At 46.1% G+C, this 27,779-nt stretch overlaps 1 protein-coding gene across 2 annotated transcripts; it reads right to left on the bottom strand.

Moving 5' to 3' along the window:
- Nucleotides 1-13,669: 13,669 nt before the first annotated feature.
- On the bottom strand, nt 13,670-18,027 carry LOC134483199 (uncharacterized). Of its 2 annotated transcripts, XM_063278467.1 has the most exons (6): nt 17,861-18,027; nt 16,668-16,827; nt 16,056-16,199; nt 14,889-15,055; nt 14,065-14,170; nt 13,670-13,941 (listed from the first exon to the last, which is right to left on the bottom strand). In XM_063278467.1, the coding sequence occupies exons 1-5, from the start codon at nt 17,985-17,987 to the stop codon at nt 14,106-14,108; spliced, it is 663 nt and encodes a 220-aa protein (XP_063134537.1). In that variant the 5' UTR covers nt 17,988-18,027; the 3' UTR covers nt 13,670-13,941; nt 14,065-14,105. The 2 variants fall into 2 exon arrangements, with proteins under 2 accessions (XP_063134537.1, XP_063134538.1); XM_063278468.1 differs by lacking the exon at nt 14,889-15,055.
- Nucleotides 18,028-27,779: the final 9,752 nt, after the last annotated feature.

Genomic DNA, 27,779 nt, shown 5'->3' with positions numbered 1-27,779 from the left:
TGTTTGGTATAGTTTTGAGACAGGGTATCTTGTAGCAGCCCAACTCGCTTTGAGCAACAATGTAACATAAAAATAACCTTGAGTTCAAAATCCTCCAACCCCTCTGTCCCAAGTCCTGGAATTAAGACCTCCAGCTGTGACCATTTTACTGCAGCATAGGATCCATCTGTATTAGAGTGAGCTTTGGAAATACTGGAGCTCCGACTGTTCCTTAGAATTCAGGTTTCCTTAATTCTTAGCAGGAGTTTTGTGATGATGGGGATGACAGAGTCAGGAGTTACACTGGGAGAGGTAACAGTCCTGGCAGCCCTGAGTGCTCAGTGAAAGTCAAGACAGAAGCCTGCTGATTAGCACCTGAGTGAAAGTGGGAGGATTCAGAGTTCAAGAACAGACTCAGTTACATTCCTAAAACCATATTGCAACATTTTTGTTTCATTTTTGGCTTGTTTTCTTTGAGACAAGGTGTTAATTTATAGCCCTGGCTGTCCTGGAACTCACAATGCCTCTGCCTCCCAACGGACGGAATTAAAGGCATGTGCCAACATGCACTGCCACTAATTAATTTTTAATTAAACCTGCTGGCACAATCCAGTAATCCCAGGGCTTAAGAGGCCGAGGCAGGCAGATATCTGGCTTCCTGACAAGTCTGATCTACAGAGAGCATGTCAGAATAGCCAGGGCCAAACAGAGAAACCCTGTCTCAAAAAACAAACAACAAAATGAATTTGTTTTAAAGAAGAGAGGAACGATTTAACAGAGAATTAGAGGCCAAGATCCAAATGATATTGGGTAGTACAGAGCCTAGCTTCTGAGATGAAACTGGACACTATGGGGTTAGGGTGGGGATTCTCATCTTGGACTGGGAGACAGAGGGTGACTTCAGGCATGGAAGGTTCAGTCAGTCATTAGTCAGGATTCTCAATCAAGAGGGTGTTGTAAGTTCCAAAATGTGTGAGCAGTGTTCTGCATGAGAGTAGAAGAACCCGCCTACCTATACAAAACAGCCAATGAAGAGTAATCACAAGCATACGTCTGGAGGTCCATGGAGAGGTTAACATCCACCTTAGTGTGGATTCTTCAGAGCACAGGTGGAGAGGAGTAGAAGAGCTGATGGTGGCTGAGGCAGGAGAGGAGTTCGGGTGTGAATTTGAGCCAGTAAAGGAGCTTGTAGGTTGGGCAGAGCAATGAGAGGTCTAACAGCATAGCTGTTGAGATCCTTCAGATTAATTTGTCTTAAGAGCCTCATGCCATAGCCAGGGACAGGAGTAGATCTGACTATTGGGTGGCTGGGCTCATATAGCCCAACAGGTTTGTCCTTGCATCTGTGGGATTCCAAGTCTCTCCCTTTAGACACAGCCATGGAGAAGGTGTAGCAGTGAAGGTGCAGATGGCTTTGCAATGCTTGGCTTATGGTGTTGAGTACTTCATGCTCCACAGAGCTAGGAAATGTCCTAGAAGCCAGGGAGGCTGAGCATGAGGAAGACAGGTCTCTGGGAGAGAGAAATGATAACCAAAGTCACTAAGAACTTCCTGAATCACAGTGTCTGTTAACCATATATTTTATTTACTTATTTTTATGGGCCTGAGTGCTTCACCTAATAAATGCTTGTGCACCATGTGGTATGTGTGGTGCCCGTGAAGTCCAGACTGATTCCCTAGAATTGCAATTACAGGTTAATAGGAGCCACCATGTGGACACTGGGAACTGAACCTTGGTCTTCTGCTCTTAGCCACTAAACCAACCATCTCTTCAGCACCACCCCCCAATTGTATAGTCATTAAGATTTAACCATTTGGCCTTCAGTATTTGAATTAATACAGATGTGACAAGAGTTATAGTTAACATGGTGGTTCAGGTATAGACAGGCAGGCATCTCATTGTATACAAAATATGAATCCTTCCTTCCTTCCTTCCTTTCTATCTTCCTTTCTTTCTTTCTTTCTTTCTTTCTTTCTTTCTTTCTTTCTTTCTTTCTCTTTTTGATTTACTCTTGGAGACAGTGTTGTTTTTTGTGTAGCTGACCTGGAATTAGCTCTGTAGAGGAAGCTGGCCTGGAATTCAGAAATCTGTCTGCCTCTGCCTCCCAAGTGTTAGGATCAAAGGCCTGTGCCACACCACCACACATCCTTCTGTTTAAAGGAAAAATGTAGTCTTACAGGTCAGCATGAGTTTAGCCCCGGTATAGACATTTTCCTAGGCCTTAGGAGCTGTAGAGTTCATGAAGGATTTGCTGCCTTCCCCTTTAGCCTGGCTAACTATGAGAGCTGCACACCCATGGGTGTTTGCTTCACAAGAGTCTGGAGGATGAGGGTCACAGGCTGAGGTAACTGTGTAGAGCAAAGGATGCTTGGTGAAGGTCAAGTGGGTAAAATGCTGAAATGCTGAGAGAAGAGGCCTATGGTAGGCGCCTCCTACACCTGAGACTTCCAACCCCGAAAAGCAGGGGGTAGAGAGTGAGGATGCACAGTGCACACAGGTCAGGAAAAAGCCATGTTCCTGAAGCCTCCATGAGTGGTGGACAGGCTCTAGGGCACCATGAGGGACCTCAGGAGCTTCTGCACTTTGTAGAATTACAGGGTTATATGTTTCACATGCCCATGATTTGCCCCCTGCAGCAGGGAGAAGCCAACACCAGAAACCTCCAGCTCCCAGCCCTGCTTTTGCCATGTAGGTTTATCCAGAAAGAGGTTGGAAGTCCCTGGACCTGGAGTCTCAGTTGGTTGTGAGCCACCTGACCTTGGTGCTGGAGACTGAACCCAGGTCTTCTGCAAGAGCAGCAAAGACCTGTGCGCTGCCTGGCCCAGCCAGGGCTGTGAAATGGGATTTATTTTCATGCTGAACAAGCCCAACAACAGTTTAGGTCCCTAGAAGCCACGTAAACCTGGATGCAGTAGTGTCTGTCATCCTGCCCTTCCTACTGGGAAATATGAACCTAAAGTGGACAGTCTCTAGGATTAGGGGGAAGGGCTAGCCTAGCAATCACAGCCATGGATGAGAGGTAGGTGAGGGCCTGTGCTCAGTTTGTCTCTGACCTTTACACAGGCACACACACACCTGTACTCACAGAAACGCCATACAGACATACGTGAAAAAGGAAATAAAAACAAACAACATTGAAAATACAGTATACTGGGGCTGGAGGGATGGCTCAGTGGTTAAGACCACTGACTGCTCTTCCAGAGGATCTGAGTTCAATCCCCAGCAACCACACATTGTGTCTCATAACCATTTCTACTCTCATATACTACCCTTTACTGTTGTGTCTGAAAACAGGGACAGCGTACTCAGATGGACAAAATAATTAGTTTTTTAAAATCCTTTTCTTAAAAAAAAAAAAAAAACTCTTCTGTGACACATGATCATTGTGTGATTCCAAATGTCGCTAAGTCAGTAAAGTCCTATTGCTACATGGTGCACCAGTTGTGTCAGCCTTGGTAGTAGAATGGCACAGTTGAAAATTTGCTGGTCACAGTGACCAGGCAGCCTAGAAAGCTAACCATGTGCAGAGAAGGCTGTGCTGTGTCCTAGTCCTCTACCCACACTGCCCCTCATCCCTATGAACATAGCACAAAGAACAGATGAGGAATGTTCCAGGATTCTTTCCTCTTTGATTGCCTTACTAACCTAGCCCTGTGCTACATGTAACCTTGTCACATCCTCTGTCCCATCCCTAAGCCCTCATACCTGTCAGATAAGACAGGGATCTTGCTTTGGGGGGAAGCTCTGGTCCCTCTCTGTCCTAACAGGCTCTGAGCCATCGCTGAAAGAGAGTCCTCTGAGGACTGAGGGACATCCATAGCCAGTGCTCTGACTTCCAGGAAGGTTTGAGGAAGGGGGTCCTCTTATTGTGGTGCCTCTAGTAGGAGCAGCCCACACTTGGGCCCAGCTCCCACTGTCAGAAAAAGGAGGGTGGCTCTGGTCTTTGCACAGCTCTCTAGCTGAATGAACAGTGCATCTCTCCTCTCTCTCTTGCAGGAAGTCTCCAGTCTCTGGTGCAGGTGCTGTTCCCAAGACAAAGGAAAGGAAAGTGCTAAGTGAGGGTTCCCGGGATCCTTTAAAACATTATCTGCATTGTCTTCATTAATGTTTCTGTTTAATTTTTTATTCCATGTGTATTGATCTCCTTGTAGGGGTGTGCATGCCAAAGCATGAGTGTTGAAGGTGGAGGAAAAGCCATGGGAGTCACTTTATCCTACTGTGCGGGGTCCCAGGCTCTGAACTGGGTCATTGAGCTTCTTTACAAAGAGCTTTCATGCTGAATTTCTTGCTGACTCTGATTTCAGGGAGAGCATCTCATACAGCCCAGACTGGCCAGTAAACTACTGATCATCCTACCTCAAGCATTACCATCTAGTTCATGAAAGGTTGAGTTATTGACATGAGGAACTGGGGATGGGCAGAGGTGCATGACTGAGGCTATCTCTGCTCAGTGGCATGCCTTTGGGGACAGATAGTTTTCATCACTGAGGTGTCATTTGAGTGCAGTGCTCCTCTGGAGAGAAGGAGTCTCTTTTGCCAGGGCATCAGGCTCTCCAGACAGGACTTGAAGGTGGAGGTCTGGAGGCCAGGCCTGCATTCCTCTTCAGAAGCTGCATTTACCACTCTGGACAGTGCTATAGCACAGGGTCACATATCCAGTTCCACCCTGAGACCTGCTGAGTCACATGCAGTTTGTGCTGAGAAGCAAACTGGGGTCTCCTGCAAGGGCAGTGTGTGCCTCTCAACCACTTACTCATGCTTTCCTTAATTGTACACTCGAAGTGGGGCGGGCATGACACATGTGGGGGTCAAACACAAATCAAGGGAGTTTTTTTCTCTTTTTGTATCAGAGAGGGCCTAAGGATCAAACTCAAGCCCTCAGGATTGACAGTGATGCCTGGACCTGGTGAGTTCAGGGTAGGGGATGAGGGTTTAGTCCTAGGGATGGAGCCCAGGACCTCACATACGCTAGGCAAGTGCCTAATCACTGAGCTACATCCCCAGCAGATGTTGGTTGCAAGAGAACTTGGGCCCTCACCATGCCAAAGGAGCACTCTATCACTAAGTGGCCCCAGCCTGGTAGTCTTGTTTGTAACCTCTGCTGTGTTTGCATGCTGCCTGAGCTTATTAATATAGCCACATCCTCAGGGTGACAAAAACTTCATGGAGACTCCCACTGTCAGATACCTGAAGACAGGTTTCAAAGAGAACAGGTAACCAGTGCAGAAGTCTCAGAGTGTTCGTGTGAAGTACATGGAATATAAGTCCCAGATGACAGAATGCTCAGAACACTGGTGTCCCCACTCTTGGAAGTAACCAGGGCCACAGATCCCAGTCTTTCATCACACCTGAAGACCCCTAGCTGGCATGGTGGCACATACTTCTCATCCCAGCACTTGGGAGGCTTAGTCAGGAGAATCTCCTGAGAACAGGAGTAGGAGGACAGCCTGGCCAACCCATCAGGTGTTACCTGCAGGTCTAGTTCCAGACATAATCCTAGCATGCAGTCATCCCCGGCCATGCAGGGAAAGCATCATGGCACACCAGGAAGCCAGTGAGGCCCATGTTGCTTGACTGGGCAGCTACTTGTTAGCCATAAGGACTAGGGCTCAGAGTGCCCAGAGGCTGTGAGACTGAGGGTTTCAAGGACCCAGCAGCAGGCCAGATGGTCTCAGCCTGGACTCGATACTGAAGAAGGAAGGAGCCCTGAGTCCTGGGCCAAAGCTGTTAGTAGCCCCATGATCTGGGCTGCTGGTGGCTGCTGGGGTCAGGAGCAGTGTCTTGGTGGGTCCTACTGTGGTGAGAGAGAGCAGCAGAACTTCTGGAGGACAGAGAGGGAGCAAAATAGAACAGGAATCCAGTGTAGAGATCTTAGAGTGTTTGTGTGAAGCAGAGCTAGGAAGTGGGTTGCAGGGGCAGGGGAGCAGCAGGCTGTTCCTGTAGAGATGAGTCCAGCAGCATGGGGTGGGAGAGTATCTCAGGGGAGTGGCTCCTGTCCTTCCAGGACAGTCTCCATCAGAGACTGAAGGGCTGGGCCTGAGAGGCTAGGGGAATTAGGGATGAGGGAGAGACTGGAGAGATGTGGGAAACGGATGCACCTAGGAGTGAAGCAGGGCCCCCAATGTGGGATGGCTGAGGCCCAACAGAGTTGTGTGTTGCTGATCCTACATTAGGCCAGGCCAGAGGGCCCAAGCTCCAGCAGCCAGAAAGGAAGCCAAAGTGTCTGAGGAGGTCTGCATCAGATTGCTGCATCTCATGAGGGTCCCACCAGTGGCCAAGGCAGGATTTGTTGAAAGCAAGGTTGTGTGTATAATTGTTCTCACCTCAGAAGGGAATAGGTGGCCATGGCTCTCACAGGTACTGAGGGTGCAGGGACAGGAGACCTATGGACTGACCTTACTGCCACAGGGCGGCTGAAGGCTCTTGCTGCCTTCAGTTAGTTGTTATATTAACCTGGTAGCTTCATTTCTTGAGAAGCTTGGGTGGATGAGGTGTAGCAGATCAAGGTCCAGCTGTGAGGAGGGATCCAGAGTGTTCCATGGTTGGCAAACAGGTTCTGAGATCTGGCCTGTGCACTCAGGCCAGTGTAACTGTTTGTCTTAGCTGCAGGCTCAAGAGGGTTGAACTGTCACAGGATCAAACACCACATGTGCCCTGTGTTTTCCAAGCTTTCTCATGGTTGCAAGCGCTGGGCGATCTCACATGGACTTTTCTATCATTCCCTGAGCTCTAGGTGACTCGGATGGATCATGGAGATATCTCTAAGCCTATGCCAGCACAGCAGTGACATCATGGCAGTGTCCTCTAGGGTTCCAGGACTGGATCTTTTTTTTTTTTCTCTCTCTGCTGATACAAGGAATAAGACATCCTATAAAACAAGGCCAAGCCTTCCTAGAGTTGAAGCCCAGAACACACAAGACTCCCCCAGGGATGGGCCCATCCAAGAAGGTGTGGGATGTTTTGTGGCTTAGGTTGTTTCACTGTGAGTAGGAAGTGTCTAAGACGCATACATGTAGCTGCTTGGGAGCTGCGGAGGTCATGGGACGCCCTAGATCTGATTCTGCAGATGACTGTGAACATCCATGTGCTGGAAACTGAACTCTGGTCCTCAATCACTGAGCCATCCCACTGGCCCCTGGCTGTCCCTTCCTAGAATGTTTCTGTATTTCCTCCTACTTGATGCCTTGATGCTGGCTCCTAGCCCAATGGCCTTATATACAAGATGAATTCTATAAATGTCTTATAAACACTAAGTATCCTGTGAAGGGTACTAATGCCCTGTTCATAACAGGAAGGCTGAGGAATCCAGTCTGCAACAAAGAGAAGGCTGGGTGCTTTTCCTGTCATTCAGCATGAAGGGCCAGTCATGTTTTCATTGTAGCGTCCTGGTTATGCTATGGGTCTTCCTGGTGCAGCAGTCCTGTTCTGTGACAAACGATGTGTCTCCTGCAGGAGGAAGAGTGGTCGAGTCACAGTACCTGCAATATGACAAGAAAACGAAAAAGGTGATGAAGTCCTTGACTCCCAGAACCACAGGAAGTGGGTTAGGTGGAGGGCAAGTAGGGAGACAGCTGAATCCTGAAGGAAACTGTTGGGACCTTTGCCAGGTGCCTCTGTGACATCCAGACTTGGACACAGGGATGAGTCTGGGTAGTCTAACATCAGCATATATCAGTCTCCATGGTCTACGGCCCCTGCACCTCCTCACTGCTCCTCTGGCTTTGGAGACCTCAATTTTGCCAAGCCTTTTCTTCAGGACCATCCCCTGGATCATCCAGGTGGCTCCTAAGAGACAGGCAGTGACAGCAGACATTTGGTATGGATCACAGGCGAAATTGTCATGGGGCTTTGTGCCATCCTACCCAGAATGCTGTGAAAGGCCCCACTTTGGTGGTGTTCACTTCTGGAATGCCCTGTGTGATAGTTTCAGCTGTGAATAACAAGGCTAGCAGTTTCTACTGCTGCCCACACAGGGCTCCAGCACCCTGAAAGCTGCAGTGCTCACCTAGAAGGGAAGCACATTCAGGACAGGGAGAGCCCTGAGGAGCTCAATCAACTTCCTGGTCATCCCTGCAGAGACACCTCACCCCTGCAGTGTGGTCATCCCCGCAGTGACACCTCACCCCTGCAGTGTGTGGTCATCCCCGCAATGACACCACACCCCTGCAGTGTGTGGTCATCCCCGCAGTGACTCCTCACGCCTGCAGTGTGTGGTCATCCCTGCAGTGACACCTCACCCCTGCACTGTGTGGTCATCCCCGCAGTGACTCCTCACCCCTGCAGTGTGTGGTCATCCCTGCAGTGATGCCTCACCCCTGCAGTGTGTGGTCATCCGCGCAGTGACACCTCACCCCTGCAGTGTGTGGTCATCCGCGCAGTGACACCTCACCCCTGCAGTGTGTGGTCATCCCTGCAGTGACTCCTCACCCCTGCAGTGTGTGGTCATCCCTGCAGTGACGCCTCACCCCTGCAGTGTGTGGTCATCCCTGCAGTGACTCCTCACCCCTGCAGTGTGTGGTCATCCCTGCAGTGATGCCTCACCCCTGCAGTGTGTGGTCATCCGCGCAGTGACACCTCACCCCTGCAGTGTGTGGTCATCCGCGCAGTGACACCTCACCCCTGCAGTGTGTGGTCATCCCTGCAGTGACTCCTCACCCCTGCAGTGTGTGGTCATCCCTGCAGTGACGCCTCACCCCTGCAGTGTGTGGTCATCCCTGCAGTGACTCCTCACCCCTGCAGTGTGTGGTCATCCCTGCAGTGACATCTCACCCCTGCAGTGTGTGGTCATTCCTGCAGTGATGCCTCACCCCTGCAGTGTGTGGTCATCCGCGCAGTGACACCTCACCCCTGCAGTGTGTGGTCATTCCTGCAGTGACACCTCACCCCTGCACTGTGTGGTCATCCCTGCAGTGATGCCTCACCCCTGCAGTGTGTGGTCATCCCTGCAGTGACTCCTCACCCCTGCAGTGTGTGGTCATCCCTGCAGTGACACCTCACCCCTGCACTGTGTGGTCATCCCTGCAGTGATGCCTCACCCCTGCAGTGCAGACCTTTGGACCTGTGGCCTTCAGGTTCCGGATTATCTGTTAAACTCAGTTCATAATCAGAATGTTTTGTGTTCAGCCTCTGCCTGGACTGTACTCCAAGAAGAGTTCAAGGGTTTCTGTGGCAACATCTAGCGATCAAGCCTTAGCAAAAGGATTCCCACATCACCCTGCAGGCAGATTCCCATAGTCATCCCTAGTCCATTTAAGCTGCTGCTGAAGATGCCTTGAAGGCATAGCCACAGAGAACCTGTGTGTTCAGAGGTGATGTTTTCATTCAGGAACCTGATGCTGAGTCTTCTCCTAACCCAGCAGGCGGTCCCTGCATCAGGCTGGAGTCTTGAGTTTCTGTGTTGTCCTGATACCACCTGCTGTGTTCTCCTGGGGCAGAATGGATCTCAGAAGGTCTGGGCCAGTCTCACTGGTTGAGGATTCCTGCAAGGCCTCATCTCCAATTCCTGAGGGAAGGTGTAGGTTAGGAGAACGCCTGGATTTGAAATTCAGTGTTTTCAGATTTCAGGATTGGATGAGGGGAACTCAGCGTGTGCATGTATCCATGTGTCTGTATGCATGCACATGCAGGCCAGGGATGGACACCAGCAACCTTCCTCAGTCACCCTATGCCTCTCACACAAAGGAGCTCTCACACAGAAGCTGTGGCTCACAGATGAGGTTGCTCAGGCTTAGAGTCCCAGAGATTCTTCTGCTGTGCTTCAAAACTTTGAGAGAGAGAAAGAGAGAGAGAGAGAGAGAGAGAGAGAGACAGAGACAGAGAGAGAGACAGAGAGACAGAGAGAGAGAGACAGAGAGAGACAGAGAGAGAGAGTGTGTGAGAGAGAGAGAGAGACAGAGAGAGAGAGAGAGAGAGAGAGAGAGAGAGAGAGAGAGAGAGATTCTACCAGCTTGTACAACCATGCATGCACATATGGATGCCAGAGGGAAATATCCTGTATCTTCCTTTTCGAACAGGGTCCTAATTAACTATCAGGTCTCTATATCTTAATATCTAGCAGGGGTCCCAGCGTGAGCATAGCCAGGGCATACACATGCTTGGCTGTCAGGCAGGCAAGAGGCAGATATCTTGTTCTATTTTTCATGGTTAATGCTCTTAGTGCCCTTGAGGGCCTGGCGGACACCTGCCTGGAGACGGCTGGATCTGATGCTGGCCTAGACAGCCAGGGCTATTGATGATGGATGTCCAAAGTGGCCCTCATTCTTGGCAAACTTCTCTCCTCTAGTCTAAATGTGCTTGGGTGTTTAATGCAAGGACTGGGTTGTAGTTTTCCTCTTCCATCCTGCTGCCTCCTTGTTTTCTTCAGTGGGTCACCTGCCCTAGTGAGGAAAGAGAAGTGTGTGAACCACAGCACCACCTGCCCATGCTTCTGCTTGCTGGTCTGTGGTATCTGTTGATGGAGAACCTTTCCTGTGGCGGTCAGTCCTGTTGCTGTTTGTGAGTTTTGAGGATTTACGTCAGTGTAGTAATGTGCACAGTCATCCTGGGAAACCCCACAGGAAGTTGGTCCCCAGGTTTCAGCACACAGAAGCACAGGCCAGAAGAGATGCCCAGGTGTTGAAGGAGGTCCGGTAGATGTGCTGTTAGTTTCCTGTGTCTGATGCATGATTGTCCCTTGCTTAATAAAATGTATACACAAAACTCTTTAAGTGTCCCACTGACCTCTGAGAAAGAACATCAAAGGGAAGATGGCTCTGAACTCTTAACTCCCTGTTCCTGTCCTCATAACAGGTTTCTGTAGCAGCCAAAGGAGAGAAGCCACCTGAGGGAAGGAAGTCCAAGACAGTGCCTAGGAGCAGAAGTAGGGTCTGGCTGTAGAGGGGACAAGTGGCTGGGTATAGGGACTCTAGGATCAGAAAAGAGGCTGCCTGGCATCTCCCACAGCAAAGAAGACAGTCACGCATAGTCATGCTCAAAGGCCAGTCTGATCCAGACTGTCCCTCATTTCCCAGGCGATTATAGATTGTGTCAGGTAGCAGTTGAAAACTGGCCATCAGGGCATGATTCAAGTGTTTATTAAGGTATCATGGCATCAAGAGTATATGAGGACATAGCCATATGTACACAGAACGACATGCAGATGCAGAGAGCAGGGAGGGAATAGCCAGGAGCTCCTTCTTGCTGCTGCCTTAGGGGTTCTACAGAAATCCCAGTGGCACTTGGGAAGTGGCGGCAATATCAATTAGGGATTGTGGCCACATGGGGAGATTGAGACCAGCCATGTGCTGTGGCATCAGAACACTGACCAGCGATGACAAAATGGAACATAAAACACTGGTTGCTCAGCTTTGATACTGCTGACTGCTGATGTGGCCAGGGGCCATCCGGTTCACCAAAGGCTCAGCCAACAGTTGTCTCTCCACTCACCAAATGTCAAAGAGTGGCCCAGCTCCACAACCAAATGTGTGCCCACATTGCAATGGCTCCGGTACTGTTTCACCTCAGCTGCGGAGATCTCAGGATCCATGAGTGTCCAGCACGCACACACCCAAAAGAGACAGTCTTAGGGGTCGTAGGCAGAACTGAGGGTGGTAAGCCTCTGCCTCACGGCTCAATGGCCCTGACCTTGGCATTGTTTGGGCACAAGAGAGCAAAGTGATGGGGACAGACAACCTGCAGTCTACCACGCTGGAAGGGCATGACTAACACTGATTGATCACATCCATGTGACTACTGAAGCTTTTCCTGCTCTCTGTAGTGGTGACCTTACAGAAACCATGCACACCCGGTTTAGACTGTATTAAAGTAGCACACCATTTCAGGGTTCCCTGCAAGGTACCATGGGACAGTAGTAGCATGAGTCTGCATGTATCTCGACAGTTTTCACTAGGGACCAAACACACACACACACACACACACACACACACACACACCCTTTACTGACATGGTGCACATTCTTTGCACACAGAAGAAAGTGAGTAGTACTGAAAACACACCAATCATGGAATTGATGGAGGGAGTTGTGGGGAAGCTGGGGCTTAGAGTTACTTAAAGGCCCTATGCAGGCTCTCCTTTTGTTGGAGGAGAAACTTCAAGTGCAATGTGGTTCTTTATTTTCTTTCTCTAAAGCACAGAGGGCTAGGGTGGATCACAGGGCTTTGAGCATGTTCGGCAAGTACAGTCACAGTGAATTAAATAATAGGGCTGGAACCCTATTAATCTTCTACAGAATTACAGAGCTGCCTGGATGAAGACTCTCAGCTGAAAATGTGGACATCTCAAGACAGGCACTGGACAATGGCTGACAGACTTGACTGAAGACTGGAAATGTTTTGGTATCTCATAGGAAAAGAAGGCCCCTCCCACTACACTGTACTCTAAGGACAGTTTATTCAGGTTAGGATGACATGAACTATTGTCTTAGGTCACAGATGTCAGCACAAAGTATCCAAGGTATTGTATGCCAATGGTAGCATCAACAGAACAAAGCACACAGTGTCATGAAGACATAAATTATGAGTTTGTGTAGCAAGACCCAGGCCTCTTCCAGGTTCTTAGATAGTAACTGAGAACCTCAAATATGGTGGTGATGTGATAGTGTGGTGTGAATCTAGTTACAACTAGTTTGTATTGTGACACAGATGACACTTTTTGTGTCATGGTCAGCTTTTAATGAATGACTAGACCTAAGCATGAGTGTAACCAAATACTACATTGCTTCTCTAGCTGCTGAGCTTTTAAAAGCCCTGGGGTGACAGCAAGCTTTTGTGGACATACTGCATTGGTCCTTCTGTACTTTAACTCTCTGAGTCACCTCCACTCTCAGCAAGTTAGTTCAATTCCACAAATTGGAAATCAGTCACCTGGAAAAAATACATTCTCAATACGATCCCAGATTGGCCATGGAAAAAGGGTAGCTTGAATTGTCCCACCTAGGTTGGGCTTGCACAGGCCTTCTCTCCAAAAGAAACCTGTGTTCACAGCTGCAAACTACACTCACTATGGATGCTCTGGAGGTTCCTTTTAAACTGCTTAGATTAAAATAATTTTCTTGCTAACAATCAAAAAACTGATTATGCCAATCTGGCCTACAAGAAGCTAGTTTCTATTCTGTATTTTATCAGATGTGCAGAATACATATGGTCATCACTGATAATAGGTGAAAGATCTGCTCTAATATGAAAACTAAGTGATGCTGGAGGATGATCCTGACACACAATGAGCAGTGGGAACACCAGAGCTCTGGAGGGATGCCTGACAACCTAACATGTTGAGCACGCACGCCTCAGTAAGTTCCCTGTGAACACACATCTCCTGAGATCTCTCTATTTAATTGGAGGTGATCCTGTCCACCTAATACAGCACCTCATGTGGAATAACAAAAGCCACCTGCAGGAGCTGTGGTGATGACTCACAGGGTAGAGCATCTGCTGCTCTCTCAGAAGAACCACATGGACCCTAACAATTGGGTAAAGTGTGTCAGTGATTACATCATAAAGTGTGTGTCTGAGACACAGCCACATTATCCACACAAAAGACACTGTCACACTGGGTACACCTTGGTGACTTTGAATTCACTTATTAGCACAGGCTCCATGGAACATGCAGAGATCCATCTGTAGCTGTAAGTTCTAGGTCCACAGGAAGGGACAGAACCCTTGAGTAAGAAAGATAGTCTTAAGAGTCAAGACATAGAATTCAATTTTTATTCATAACAAATACATTTTTACAACAAAACAGGATTAAAATGAATAAAAATATTTAAAAATATTTGAAAGTAAAAATAGTAACAAGAACATATAAATATGAAACAACAAAAAGAAAACTTCAATTAAAATCATAACAAAAATATTTCTAAACAGCATATTCTTAACGAACATTTAGAAGCACAGACGTATTGCTGTTTCTCCTCTAGCACAAATAATGAAAGGCGGTCCCCCAAGTTGTCTCTCAAGTGCTGTTTTCTGAAGAAGAAAGTGAGTAAGACCTCAATCAGTCAGGATGGCTTAGTGGTATATAAATTTAGGGTCTCTAATAAATGACAAATTAACTCTGAGGAAGAATACTCATCCAAAAAATGTTGTTACCATTCAGGATGTTGGTCATCAGGGACTCCTGAGAAAGCAACTTATTCTTCAGGAAGCTCTCTTACTGGGGTGTGTCCAATTCCAGCTCTCTTGCACTTTCTGAGACCTGGGAGAGGAAGGCAGTTTTTCAGACACTGATTTGGTCGGGAAATGCAAGCCAGCTGTCAGAATGCTGCCTTCTACCACCTCAGTTCTATTGGACAGTCGACATGGACCTTTTAACTGATATCATTGTTGCTAACTCTGTGGGCAGGGCAAAATCTCCAGCAAGCCTCACAGTAATGTGGGCTGCCAATCTGGGACCCAGACTTATACCAGTGCAAACCAAGAACAGGGCAATGGGAAGAGACCTCATCGGGTTGCAGGAAGAAAGGAGATGTCCATATGTCACCAAGGTTAAAGCCAATGACAAGTACTAATTTGACATTTGCACTTGGTTCTTATCCCAAAGGTGCTTCCTACACAAGAGGTCACATGACCACAGAGTGTCAATTGTTCAAGAACCAAGAAATTGTTCAAAACTCTACATAGGATCCAATCTATCACATGGATATGCAATTTTAGATATGTTATTCATCTGTCACCATTTCTAGACTGCAGCTTCAAAAAGAGCAGCAAAATATGCTTGCACAATAATTCAGTTTCTGAAAAGTGGTTAACTTCCCAGAATACTTGTGCATAGGCAGAGCAATGAACAATTCCATTACATGAGGTGGTTGGCTGGTTGTGAGTGTAAATTAGAAAGGTGGTAAGAGAAGCAAAGATGTATCAAATTGGCAAATTTTATCAGATATTGTTAAGCTAACACATCTGCTCGTCCCTACCTGATAATGCTGGTTCTGGCCGTTGATGGTCTTTATCTTTCTTGTTGCAGTCAACCAAATATTTCTGGTTCAGTGCACAATCAAGATGTACCTCCTTGCTCTCCTGCTTCAGGGGGACCAACTTCTTCCTACATGTGTTCTCCATCAGGAGCTGGCTAAGCAGGTTTCTGGAAATACAGTATGCATAGTAAGATCATGCTGGCCCTTCCTCCCATTCCTACTCCCAAGTCCCACTAACTCTACCAGATCCCAGATACCCATGAAGACTTAATAAAATGCATCTTGATACATATAAGGCTGCTGCACAAACCATAAAGAGTTAATTCGGGGAAGAATAAATTGTTTGCTTGGCCTGACACCAATTAGTGTCCACACCTCTGAGAAAGAACATGGATCTACAACTATCCATGAAAGCCCAATGCATGGGGCCAACATCAATTAGTAGTGGGCCAACACCCTCAAAGGAGGTCAGTAGAACCAAGAGAAGGTCATGCTAACCATGTGGTCCACGCACTGAATTTTATAAAACCTGGTGTGACACCATAGGTCCAGGTCAGCCTAATAACCTTCTGCTGACTTCAATCAGTACTGTTCTATCTAGAGCCTTCTGAAGATGCCTAGACAATCCTGGGATGAGTAACAGTCTTTTAGTAACCTTTCTAATTTACACTCACAACCAGCCAACCACCTCATGTAATGGAATTGTTCATTGCTCTGCCTATGCACAAGTATTCTGGGAAGTTAACCACTTTTCAGAAACTGAATTATTGTGCAAGCATATTTTGCTGCTCTTTTTGAAGCTGCAGTCTAGAAATGGTGACAGATGAATAACATATCTAAAATTGCATATCCATGTGATAGATTGGATCCTATGTAGAGTTTTGAACAATTTCTTGGTTCTTGAACAATTGACACTCTGTGGTCATGTGACCTCTTGTGTAGGAAGCACCTTTGGGATAAGAACCAAGTGCAAATGTCAAATTAGTACTTGTCATTGGCTTTAACCTTGGTGACATATGGAACTGAAAACTGAGTCCTAATGACCCTGGAACACTGATGGGTAAATAGCACAAGAGATAGAACCAGAGCTGAAGACCGTCCAATCCAGAACAAAGAAAGTCAGAAATGGCCATTCCACAAGTGATAGCCTTTCTGACCAGGACTTACCTAGAGAAGGTAATCTCCTTCTTCAGCTTATGGTTGTTCTCATGGACCTCAGTGTTCTCCATCTCTAAGTTGTGCAGAATTGACATGACCGCCTCCTCCATTCTCTCCAGGTCTTCGTAATATGGATTTGGCCTGAAGTGTGGCCTGGCCCCAAATGATAGAATACAATGAACATCGGCATTTAGGAATATATGAACTCAGGGTGGGTCCTATATTACTCCAGGCTGCTGCCTGGATCTTCCAGCACTCAGTCCCCTGCCTAGCAAGTACAGAGACTCACCATAAACTCACTGCAATTACAATCTTGCAAAGCCACCAGCTGTCAAGGGCTTTGCAAATGCACACTGGGAACTCACTCTCCCTGACTTTATCCCTGAATTCTTCATTCAGACCACATGTTCTGCTTTTAAATAAGTGGAAGCAGATGAGTCCATTTTCAATCTCACTCCTGAGGAAGGGTAAGGTTCTGAATCTCCACTATATGGGAGGTGAGGTTTAGCACAGGGTGGTTAGGGAGGCACAGCTTTCTAGAACCCAAAACCTTAACAGGATAAGAAAAAGGTGACCTTGCAGACCCAGGAATGAAACAAGAGCATTTGGTGTGATTCATACCTGTTCTTCATGGATCTCTCTGTCAGAAACCTCAGGCGATCTCTCAGGTAATTTCTCTCCTCGGTAATGAGCTGCAGCTCTTTAATCAGCTTCTCCTTTTCCTTCATGGCCTGATTCTTGCTTAGGTCAGTGCCATGGGAAGATGTTTCTATCCCAGCGTCTGTAGGTAGAAGAACACAAGTGAACCTGCATGGGGAGAATGCATAGAGTGTACATAGATCACAGTGAGGCCTAAACAGGAGAACAAGCCTGGAACCCAGTGTCACTGCTAGGCGATTGGTCTATGCTTAAGAGACCTCCTCAGGGGATCTCAGTTCTCGCACTACTCTATAGAGACCAAAAGATGTAAGCAGCCAGGTGTTCCCTATGCTGGACATCACGTGCTTACATGTACCACGGAGATGGCTTCTCCAGGATTATTATCAGCTGAACAGGGTACAGCTTGGTTTCAGGACCCTCACCCCTGTGGCTTCAGAACTCAGATGATAAATTCACCATCCACAAAACTTGAGTGATTGGAGACACTCAGATGTCCTACCCTGATACTCTAAAGCAACAACTTTGGATTTAAAACGCATTTCCAGGGAGGATATGTTCAACAGACTTATCAGTGTCCCTATGTGAAATACCAAATGCCCCAGAAGTGCGAATAGGTTACAGGCTGAATCTTGGTCTACACGTTCCAAATAGTTTTGGTATTGTAGAAAAATTTTTGTAACATACAACCTCTAATATATAAAGCAAACGATGACCCTGCCAGTTAGAAGAAATCAGAGAAGGTCTAAGAACATAAGATTATTGCCTGAAGCACAATCTCTCCCTGTTACTACTGTCAGATACCCACTGTATTTAAAGAAGCAATGATAGTGAAATACATTGCTGCCCTGTCTAAACTCAGAAAAGGTGGACCCTCCATGACCACTGATGGTGTTATTATATCAATGTAACAGAGCAAATGAACTGAAAACTAAAGACCAGAAGTTCACAGTATAATAGCATTGGCCTTACCATATCCTCCCAGTGGGGATGGGGAAACTAAAGTTCTGAAATCCTTGACTTTAGGGAATTGTGATATTCGTGGAAATTCAATTCCTTTTCAGATGCTCCAGTTGCTGTGGCCCATTGCTAGAAAGGTCAGCTTAAGCCTGCAGCCACCCTGGCAGGAAGCTCAAAATACACTGCCCAGAACTTACTCCACATTCCCCAGAAGTGCTGTCTTTGTCCATCATTACTTTGAGACGAAAGGCCAGACTCCTTCACTCTAGTCTCTCCAGAATCGACGTTCCCCCTCCCAAAAAGCTTGCGAAGACAGGAAAACATGTCTTAGCTTGTAACCGCCAGACTCAGACTGAGAGAAACTAGGGTACTGGTTGTCACTACAACACTGGTGACATCACAGAGGATGCCAGAACTCTCTAGGAGACAATAGAATGTCCAAGAAGGGACAGCAGATGTCATGGGGAGCAGACTTTGCCTCCCTGCTAATGTTCTCCCTGTACTGAGCATAAGCAGAGGTGCCCTTTCCAGGAGACTTTCCTGGGGCAGAGCCACTGAGCATCTCCTGCTTCCAAAGCCAAATTTTCCTCAAGGCTTGATTATAAAACCTTAGTAATTCCTATGCATCTAAATGAATGTTTCCTTTCAAATCTTTCCCAAAAAATGTCTCATCCTAACTCAAATTGTCCTCATTCACCAATGTTAGCCATTAAAACTTCCTGAGATTTCACACCAGCTTGAATATGCAGTCAAAAGTTCTCCTGTCTCATTCTGTACAGGTGCTTTATATCACATCAAGAAATAGTCTGCATGGTAGGTTACAACATGGGTGTGTATTAGGGGAACACTCATGAAGTCATGTGCTTAGCAATCGACAATTACCAGAAAATTCCTTAGGAGAAAGAGTTGAAGTTTTAAGGTGCTAGGAAATGTGTGGAGACCTGTTGGCAGAGGAAAGTGCAATATTGGAGCCACCAATGACGGGAACCTCATGCTGCTTGTGGGGTTCTCCTCTCTGCACCAATGTCACCAAAGGAGCACTGCTCACAGGCCTGAGTAAGATGTACCATGAGCTTCTATCAGAAAAATAAAATACACAAGAGATATAGAGGGTGCACAGAAACGTCTAAAATGAGGCTATAAACATCATTAAGTGGATAGAGCAAGGTCCCAGCACCTGTACACTGGGAAATGGCCACCCCACCAAACACAAAAGCATCTATCATGGTAAAAAATGAATACTTTATAGAATGCACCCACTAACACTGATTGATCACATCCGTAGTTCAAATTTTGGGGGCAAATTCATGGCCTTAACTATCTTTGTCTCAACTTATATAGCAAAAAATAAGAAAGAACGAGAAAAGAAAAAGTCAAAACTAAAAGCTCAAGCTTCTCATATGAGGATTGCAGGAAGTGTTATATGGGAGTCAGTTCTGATTAGGCCATTTTAGATAGAACAGTGCATAGTGACCCTTAATGTGATGGGCCCTATATAAAGCTTTTTGCAATATTGGAATTTTAACAAACCTCATCCAGAACGTACGGAAGAGGCACCATGTGATCACCATGTGGTCACCATGTCCTTACTCTGTATCAGGTTATTTTTCTGCATCCTTGATTGTCAGGCATATAACAGCAACAATCTGAAATAGCTGACAGACATGGAAAAACATGGCTAAAACTATAGTTGTGGGTTATACACCTCAACTGTGAAAGGCTAATGCTGTCTGCACAGTCCTTGGAGGCCACTCTTATAAGCCTATTCATTGCAAAGTGAAAGGAGGTTTATCAAGGCTCAAAGTGATCCTGGCCAGCCAGGTAGAGGGCAACATGTGATACTTGAGACCCTGTTTTAAACCAGCACAGAAATCCACACTTCATTCAAAGCATCATCTACGAATTCTCGATTATTTACCATTCTCTCCCTACCAGTCGTTCTGTTTGGAATGGTAGAAAACAACTGGAACTGATCTTTCTATTTTAAGGACCTTGATCTCTCTTTTTTTAGGTCCACATTAAGAGTGCATACAAATGGACATCACCATCTGAACATCTTAGTATTATCTACTCTGTATATATAGCATAATACTGTGCCTATGAAAATCTTAAGCTTCCTTGAGTGTAGTTGCCCCATCAAGAAGTGTGAAGTTCTGAGTTCAAACTCCAGTGATGCTTTAAAGGGACTAGAAGAAAGCCATCAGAGATACTCCACTTCTTTGTCCTTAGATTAAATCAAGTTGACACTATGTGAACCTGGTGGGCTATTTAACCATGCATCTTTCTCCCAACCCCACTTCCACGAGTTCAGTCCATGGCAGAATTCATCCCCCACCAGCCTAGGTATTTCTTTGTATATTTCTACAAGAGCCAGGTTTCTTTTTTTTAATAGAATTAGTTGTAGTCAATCAAGTGCTGCCCTATGTGAGAAATGATTAGTATCTATTGCAACTTACCACAGTGTATTTGTGTATACAAGTACATTATTGGAAATCCAGCACTACTGAGGGATTGGAAACCAGTTCTGTGGCCTTGCCTTTCTGTGCCTCTTCCTGGCTCACAGGCAGCAGGGGGCAGACCTTGAGTTCCTCTTCAGGGACAGAGTGATGTTGAATGGGCACTGAGCAAGCAGAGAAACACAGCTGAGGCAGCTCCTTTCAGTTATCAAACACATCATCTCCTTCCCATCTTAAGGGCTACTGCTGAGGTCTTGCCCCCATACCTACCTTAATAGCAGCGAATTTGTTACACAGCAGCCAGCTCTTTCCTATTGTTCTGTAATACGCCTCCACATCATGAATGCCAAGAAAAACACTAACAAAGAACAAAAAACTCTGACGTTGAACTGTGGGGTGCTGGTCACATACCCTGTTATGTTCTGTATGTTATGAGGTTTGTTAATCTTAACAAGTTCCCCAAGTATATTCTTCACATAGGACCCAATAGATTCAAGGAAAATAGGAACAATTATGTGTAAAATGTCCTGAGTCAGGGCCATAGACAGCAGCATTTCCAGCACTTGTGCATGAGCCCATGTGGATCTTGCAATGAGCGGGGCCTAGCAATGTCCAGTACACAGTTGTGAGCTGTTGCTCTGGTTGAACTGTATTGGTGTGTGCATTAATAAACTACACCTATTTAAATGAATTCAGTGTCCTGTGGTGTGAATCCAGACCCCTTGACACCAGGTCTTCCCTTCTGCAGCACTCGGGAAAAAGGCTAAGTTTAGGAAAGGTGACGTCTTGTCATAAGTTATGTGACAAGAGGGATGGTGAATGATCTCTTGAGATAAGAATCAAGGTTTCCTCTGTGGTATTTAGGTCTATACTGGCCCTGTGCAACAGCTTCAAGAACCCATTTCTGATTTTCCTTGGGATTCCCGTGATGATGCACTCAGACATGATTGGAAACAACCAAAACGGTGGTCAGACTTGATTTATAAAATGTAGGTAACATTGCAAACTTAAGTTGTAGGATATTTGATCATATTGTCATCCCCAATATTGTGTTATTTACTTAGAAAAATACCTTCTGGCTGTGTAGTTCAGTACTAGCACCAATATTTAACTCTAGAGCTATTTTTGTTTGTTTCTTTGTTTGTTTTTTGTTTTTGTTTTTGGATGAACAAGTACTTTCCTATTTTGTGGCCCAGCCCTAGCTCTTACTTCTTTGCACAGTCATAGAGAGACCTAAAACATATACTCAGACAAAGTCAGGGGAGTGTATAAAAGGGCCTAAGGCAATACCACATAATGACATTGAAAGTGGGCTCTCTTCTTGATCCACGCCTCCAGCTCTCCTGACATCTACATGAATTATAACTCCTAATGCAGTGTAAATGATGTCTGCGCTATTGCTGAAGGAATCATGAGAATAACAACTCTAAACATCCCACCATGGATAGAATTTGTGGAAAGAGGCAACTGGCAGCCAATGAGAGGGCTCTACAGTTAAAGGGGCTTGCTGTCAAGTCTGATGAGCTTGACTCAATCCCCAGGACCCACGTGGTAAAAAGGAGAGAAACAAGGGCCAAGCTGTCCTCTGGCTTCCACTCATGTGCTTACATGTATGTGAGTATATATGTATATGTCTGTATGCACGTGTGGTTATGAATGTGTGTATGCATGTATGTGTTAACGTGTATATGTATATGTGTGTATATGTCTGTCTATATGTGTGTATAGGTGTATTTGTATGTGTGTATATGTATTGTATGTGTGTGTATGTGTGTATGTATATGTGTATGTGTGTATGCATGTATGCGTGTATGTGTGTATGTGGGTGTATGTGTGTGTGTGCATGTGTGTATGCATGTAGGTGTGTATATATGTGTGTGTGAGCATGAATGTGTATAGTCATGTATATGCATGTGTTTTCATGTACGTGTATTCGTGTATATGTACGAATGTATGTGTGTATATGTATGTATGGACACACAAACACACACAATGTTAAAACATAAAAAGCTCCTTGGAGTATTCACCGTGCCTGGATAAGTGGTGACCATGTGGGGGAAACACATGTCCATGTACACATACCTGTTCACATGCGCTGAGCAATGCCCAGCCTGGTCTTGAGCTCACTACCTGCCCAACGATGAGTTTCTGTCCACATGGTCTTCTCAGAGCCAGGTGACAATTGTTCCTGCCATGCCAGTTCTGTTCCCGTTTCTCATGCCACAAACCTTCTAGCTTGAATCTCACCTACTGACGCAGGAACCTAACAGCCTCCAACCCAGTGAAGTAAGTAAACTTCTTCCTGACATTCTCAGGCTTGGTGTCCCCATGAGTCACAGGGAGGAAGGATGGCATGCACCAAGGAGAAGGGCCATGGGCAAGTAGGAAAGGATCATAAGTCAGTCATCACTGACACCAGCAAAGTGTGTGCTTCAGAGCTGGCTCTGCTCACTCTTGTCCCAGTGGCAGGACTTAAGAGTGGTGCATACCTGTCACCCAGCACTCAGAGACGTCTGAGGCATGAGAACCAGGAGTTCATGGCCATTTTAACTAATGGTGAGGTCAGAGACAGCCTGGGCTGCATGAGACTCAGTCTCAAAGCAGGCAAGGAGGAACTTGCTATATTTGAGCAAGGAAGCTGGAATCCTCCTGGGTTCTAAACATTCACTGCAATACAGAAAGATGCTAGGGCTAGTGTGGGAGAAAGTAGGAGACAGAGAAGCCAGGTTAACCCTCCCTAATCTTCTCATGCTGTGTGAGCTATGAGTAGATGGTGCCCTATACACTGTGGACAGGATGGTCTCTCAGACGGTTCAGAAAGCCATGGAGGACTCCAGCAATTCTCCACTTGGGTGTCACTTGAGTCTTATATGTGTGTGTTTACAAGCCAAAATATAAGATCCATAGGTGACTGTGTAAATTCAACATGGCACAGCCATGTGCTGGAATATTATTCAGCCTTACATAGGATTCAGATTCTGACCCTTGAACAGGAATGAGAATGGTAGCCATTCTCCTAAGTCAGACCTCCAGGCAGTGCAAAGACAAACTAACACTGTATGACACCACTGACTGAGGGCTGGAGTGTCACCAGTTATATAAAGACAGAAAGCAGGAAGGTTTACAGAGCCCCAGGGGTGACATGGAGTGGGGAGGTTGGAGGGTAGGTGTGTAAGTGGGACTGAGGCTCAGAGGAATCAGACATGGCTGCAGAATATGCATGTGGCTGCCTCCCATACCTGTGGGTCCTGCCTCCTCAGAAAGGCAAATACAGCAAAAGAAATGAACAGAGGCAACAGACTCTGACCTCCTGTAGACACACACACAAATGACGTGACAGAATGTGCACACTGCTGCCTTGCTGCAGGAGCAGTTGAGCATCCAGAAGGGTTGAAAGAGGCTGGAAGGGCTGAGCATGGCACTGAGTTCAAGGACATAGCTTTAGGTCCTGGGGAACGTACGGTGCCCAAGCCCCATCCTGCTGATACTGAGGGACACAGCTGACATTCAGGGTGATGGCTGGGCTGGGCTGGGGAATAGGTGTCCACTCTCACCTGCTCCAGCTTGAAGGTGCTCTGGATGAAGTAGAACTGCAACTACTTGTTGGATTCATTGATGCAAATCTGCTGGAAGCTATTCTCTTCAAAGTCCTCAAATCTGAATATGGCCAAGACACCAATGGGCAAGCACTGGGAGACAAGGTGTGGTTATAGCCGGGGTCTCCTGGAAAGACTAGCCCTCCTGAGAGGAGTTGCAGCAGAGGGGGTGTGTTTTCCTGACCAGTTTGGTACCCAGTGTTTTTTTGCCAAGGGTTCCTTTATTACTTCTTGATGGAACCAGGCCTGCACATATCCAGTAAGCATTGGGGTGGAACCTAGGCTTGGTGCCCACATGCTGGCATCGTTGAGGGTGAAGTCTAGCCTATCACACTTCCAGCAACGAGTGCAGATGCCTGGGTTCCTATAGAATGGCGGTTCTTACCCTTCCTAACACTGTGACTCTTTATTTCAGTTCCTCATGTTGTGATCCCAACCATAAACTTATTGGAGAGCTACTTCATGAGTGTAACTTTGTTACTGTGAGGAATTGTAATGTAAATGTCTGGTGTGCAGGAGCGCTGATGTAGAACCCACAGATTGAGAGCAGCTGCTGTAGAGGATCAGAGTCCCCTGCCAGCCCTGGTGTTTGCAGAGATCCCGTGGGTTCCCAGTCTCCATGGCTTTTCCCAAGGACAGGGTTTATTCTTGGCCGTCTCAGGGCCCGGAATCTCACAGAAACAGCCTCTCCCATGTCCTTCCTGTTGAGGAGAGCGTGGTTGGTCCTCAGCACAGTCCAGTCAAACAGGGCCCTGTATAGACACTTGGCCAGGGGTCTCCTGCAGTTATGGCCTCTGGACAGAGGGGTTTCTTACCTGGGTGGGGCAACTGTGCCAGGTACAGACTGTGATGCTCAGAGTCAAGACCTCATTTTGTCTTATTTTCATAGACAAAGTTGCCCAGGCTGGCCTCGAACCTGCCGTGTAGCCAAGGATAATTAAACAACTGATCCTACTGCCTCTACCCCCCATGGGCTGAGATTGCAGATGAGTGTCACCAGAGCTGGCTTGTCACAGCTGCTATACGGCTCTAAGTCAGGGGCCTCATGCGCAGGTGTGTTATGACTGTGCCATCCCCACCCTGCAACCAGGGTTTTCAGCTTTCTCCTGCTGAAGTCTGCTTAATCCTACTCTGGCCCCAGGACACAGCAGCTGTGGGAGACTCAAAGCCTGGGGCTTCAGCTCAGCATGGGTACACAGCATGGCATGCAGGATGTATGGTTGTGAAAAAGCCAAGGAAGTGCTTCTCAGCTCACCCCCTGCAGGAGTGTCTAGTCCATCCTTCTCCCCAAGGACGCAGACATCTGCTTCCAACTGCCCGACATGCCTCTCTGGTTTTGACTTTCCTGGATGCCATGTCAATGCCACCACACAGAGTGCTGCCTCTACTGGGGACACTCACACAACCTCTCTGGGGGACATCTGAGCCAAGCAGGGATTGGGTGCACTGCAGAGAGGTCAAGTCATGTCGTGAAGTACCTTGTCCCACAAAGGCTCACTGTTCAGGGAGTTGACTGGAAAAGTAAGCTTATGCCCCTGGGCAGGGTCCCCATAGGGAGTGTCCCACACCCTACTATCAGGTCTATTCCTGGTGCCATGCAAATTCAATTTGCAAGACCCAATGCTCTGGAAATGTCAAGAGCTAACGGAAATGTACCAGGAAGTGCACACCACAGCAAAGGGAGAGGATGGCACAGAGACGTATGCTATGGGTTAAGGGGCACGGAAAGGCCACCTCGAGCACAGGGGTCAGTCACCTCTTTCACAAACAAGGCAAAAGGTCAATGCTCTCAGCTCTGGGAGTCTAAAGGGCTCTGTGGCTCCTAAGCCATGCAGCTGCAGCCAGAAGCAGCACTGAACAGGATGTAAATGCTGAGGATGGCGATGTCAATAAAACTTTATTTACAAAACCAAATTGGTGGTGGTGCTGCTGCTGGTGGTGGTGGTGGTAGTGGTGGTGGTGGTGGTGGTGGTGGTGGTGGTGTCGGCGGACTGGTTCATTTCAAAGCATGCTGGAGTGGCATGGCCACTGAGCATCGGGAAACACAGAAAGGAATGCAACCGGACACAGGGCTCCCAACACCCTAGACGTCGACCTATGGCACTGGAACAGGGTCCCTGAAGGTAAGTCTGGACAGTCAGATAAGGTAAGTACATTTTATTACAAGGAAATGGGACAAGATAAATCTTCTCTTCATCTCGCTATGCTTAAGCATCTTTAAGAGTGCAGGGAATTCATGTCTATCAGTCTGGTTTAGAAAAGTGTTTAGAGACAGCAAGAGTAAACTCCATGGTTCCCTGACGAGGGTTCCAGGGATTCTGATATCTGGGTCAAAGTGAAAGTTAAGGTGAAAAAGGCTGTTAGGCAGGGCAAAAAGATTCCAATTTCTGGTCTCTTTGGGCTGTAATTTTTACTGTGTTCAAGGCCATGAATGCAGACAGGGTAATAACGAATACAGAACAAGAAGCTAGAGCTTCATTAAGACAAAACGAAAGTAAAAGTTTTGCACTCTATACCACTGCCTGAAGCAGGTTTTTCTAAGTCGTTTCCCGAGGATAGCATGTTGACCTTTAGATTCACAGGATGATGATGACAAATTCACCTGCTTTTTCTTTTCCTATAATTAGGCCAGCATCGATTCAAGGTGTGGCCCAACCGACTTATTATAAAGGATGATACTGGTTGGTTGAAAAAGGTAGTAGCTTTCTATGAACCATGTATTAAGTTTTTATGTATATTAAAATTAACATTGGAAAGAACAATGGTAGGAGAGGAAGCTGGAGGACAACTGCTGCAAATGCTTGCTTTTGAAAATGCTAATGAAGAGTACAGGAGAGCATTATTACCTATAAAGGAGGCTGGGGATATTAATGCTTATATGAAGGCATGCAAGGGTATCTTTTCTGAAAATGGAAAGATGCATATTTGGCATGTATTGATCCAGATAGAGTTATTAAATTATATGTTTAAATACTCTTGAATATCCTACCGGCACTTTCAGTCAGGATGAGTTGCCTTTAGAATGGGTTTATATTAAATAAAACTTTAACCATACATTAACAAATTATGAGGAACAAATTTCTTTAAGTATTCAGCAAGGCATACAAAGATCTGTTACTCTGTGGGGATATGATTGTGCTGCTATTGTTTTCCCATTTAGCAAAGATAAAGTGGAATATTTAATGCAGATGTCTGAGGTTTTTCAATTAGCCATGATTTCTTACACTGGAAATATTGAATTTCATCCTCCCTATAGTAAATTGTGGGATTGCTTTAAAAAACAAAAAAAAAATTTGATAAATACACTAATTTTGTTGATCCATTACCATCAGCCTTTACTGTGTTTACAGATGGCTCTAACACCAAGATGGCTTATTGGACCAAAGATTAATTTTGGGAACAAGAATCTTCTTTTGGGTCAGTACAACAAAATGAATTATTAGCGGTAATTAATGTATTCCAGGATTTTACTCATGATGTAAAAATATTATAGCTGAGTCCGCTTATGTTGTAGGAGTAGTACAGAATATTGCGACTGCTGTTGTTTCTACATCTAAGCCGATATTAAATGTTATTCTCACATATTAAAGGACTATTGTTATTATGAAACTCTAGAATATTCATTACACATACTAGATCACATTCAAAATTTCCAGAATCTTTAACACTTGGCAATCATATGGTAGATCAATTAGTGGCCTTTGCTACCCCAGAAGAACACAGTCATAATCATGCCAATACAGGATATTTACATATTAAATATAAGCTTCCCTATTCTCAAGCCAAACAAATTATTGCTAATTGTCCTACGTGTTAGTCTTCATGTATAAAATGTGTTCCATCTCAAATTAATCCCAGAAGGATGCAACTTAATACATCGTGTCAGATCGATATAACCCATATTTCTGAGTTTGGTCACCTTTCACATATAGATGTAAGCATAGATAATTTTTCAAAATTTGTGTGGGCTACACCATTGCCAGGAGTACGCACTGCTCATGTTATACAGCATCTATTGGAAACTTTTGCTGTTATGGGACTGCCTTCTAAAATTAAAATTGATA

This window comes from Rattus norvegicus, chromosome 19, assembly GCF_036323735.1.
Source record: "Rattus norvegicus strain BN/NHsdMcwi chromosome 19, GRCr8, whole genome shotgun sequence".
NCBI classification, from domain to species: Eukaryota; Metazoa; Chordata; class Mammalia; order Rodentia; family Muridae; genus Rattus; species Rattus norvegicus.
The sequence above is the reverse complement of the archived record's forward strand: the minus strand, read 5'-3'. Positions and strand labels throughout refer to the sequence as shown.

Coding starts and splice junctions, on each gene's coding strand:
- LOC134483199 (XM_063278467.1), bottom strand. CDS start 17,987: ATGTTTTCCTGTCTTCGCAAGCTTTTTGGGAGGGGGAACGTCGATTCT. Junction 16,828..17,860: donor GCACTTCTGGGGAATGTGGA/GTAAGTTCTGGG, acceptor TTCTACCTACAG/ACGCTGGGATAGAAACATCT. Junction 16,200..16,667: donor GAGAGATCCATGAAGAACAG/GTATGAATCACA, acceptor ATTTGGGGCCAG/GCCACACTTCAGGCCAAATC.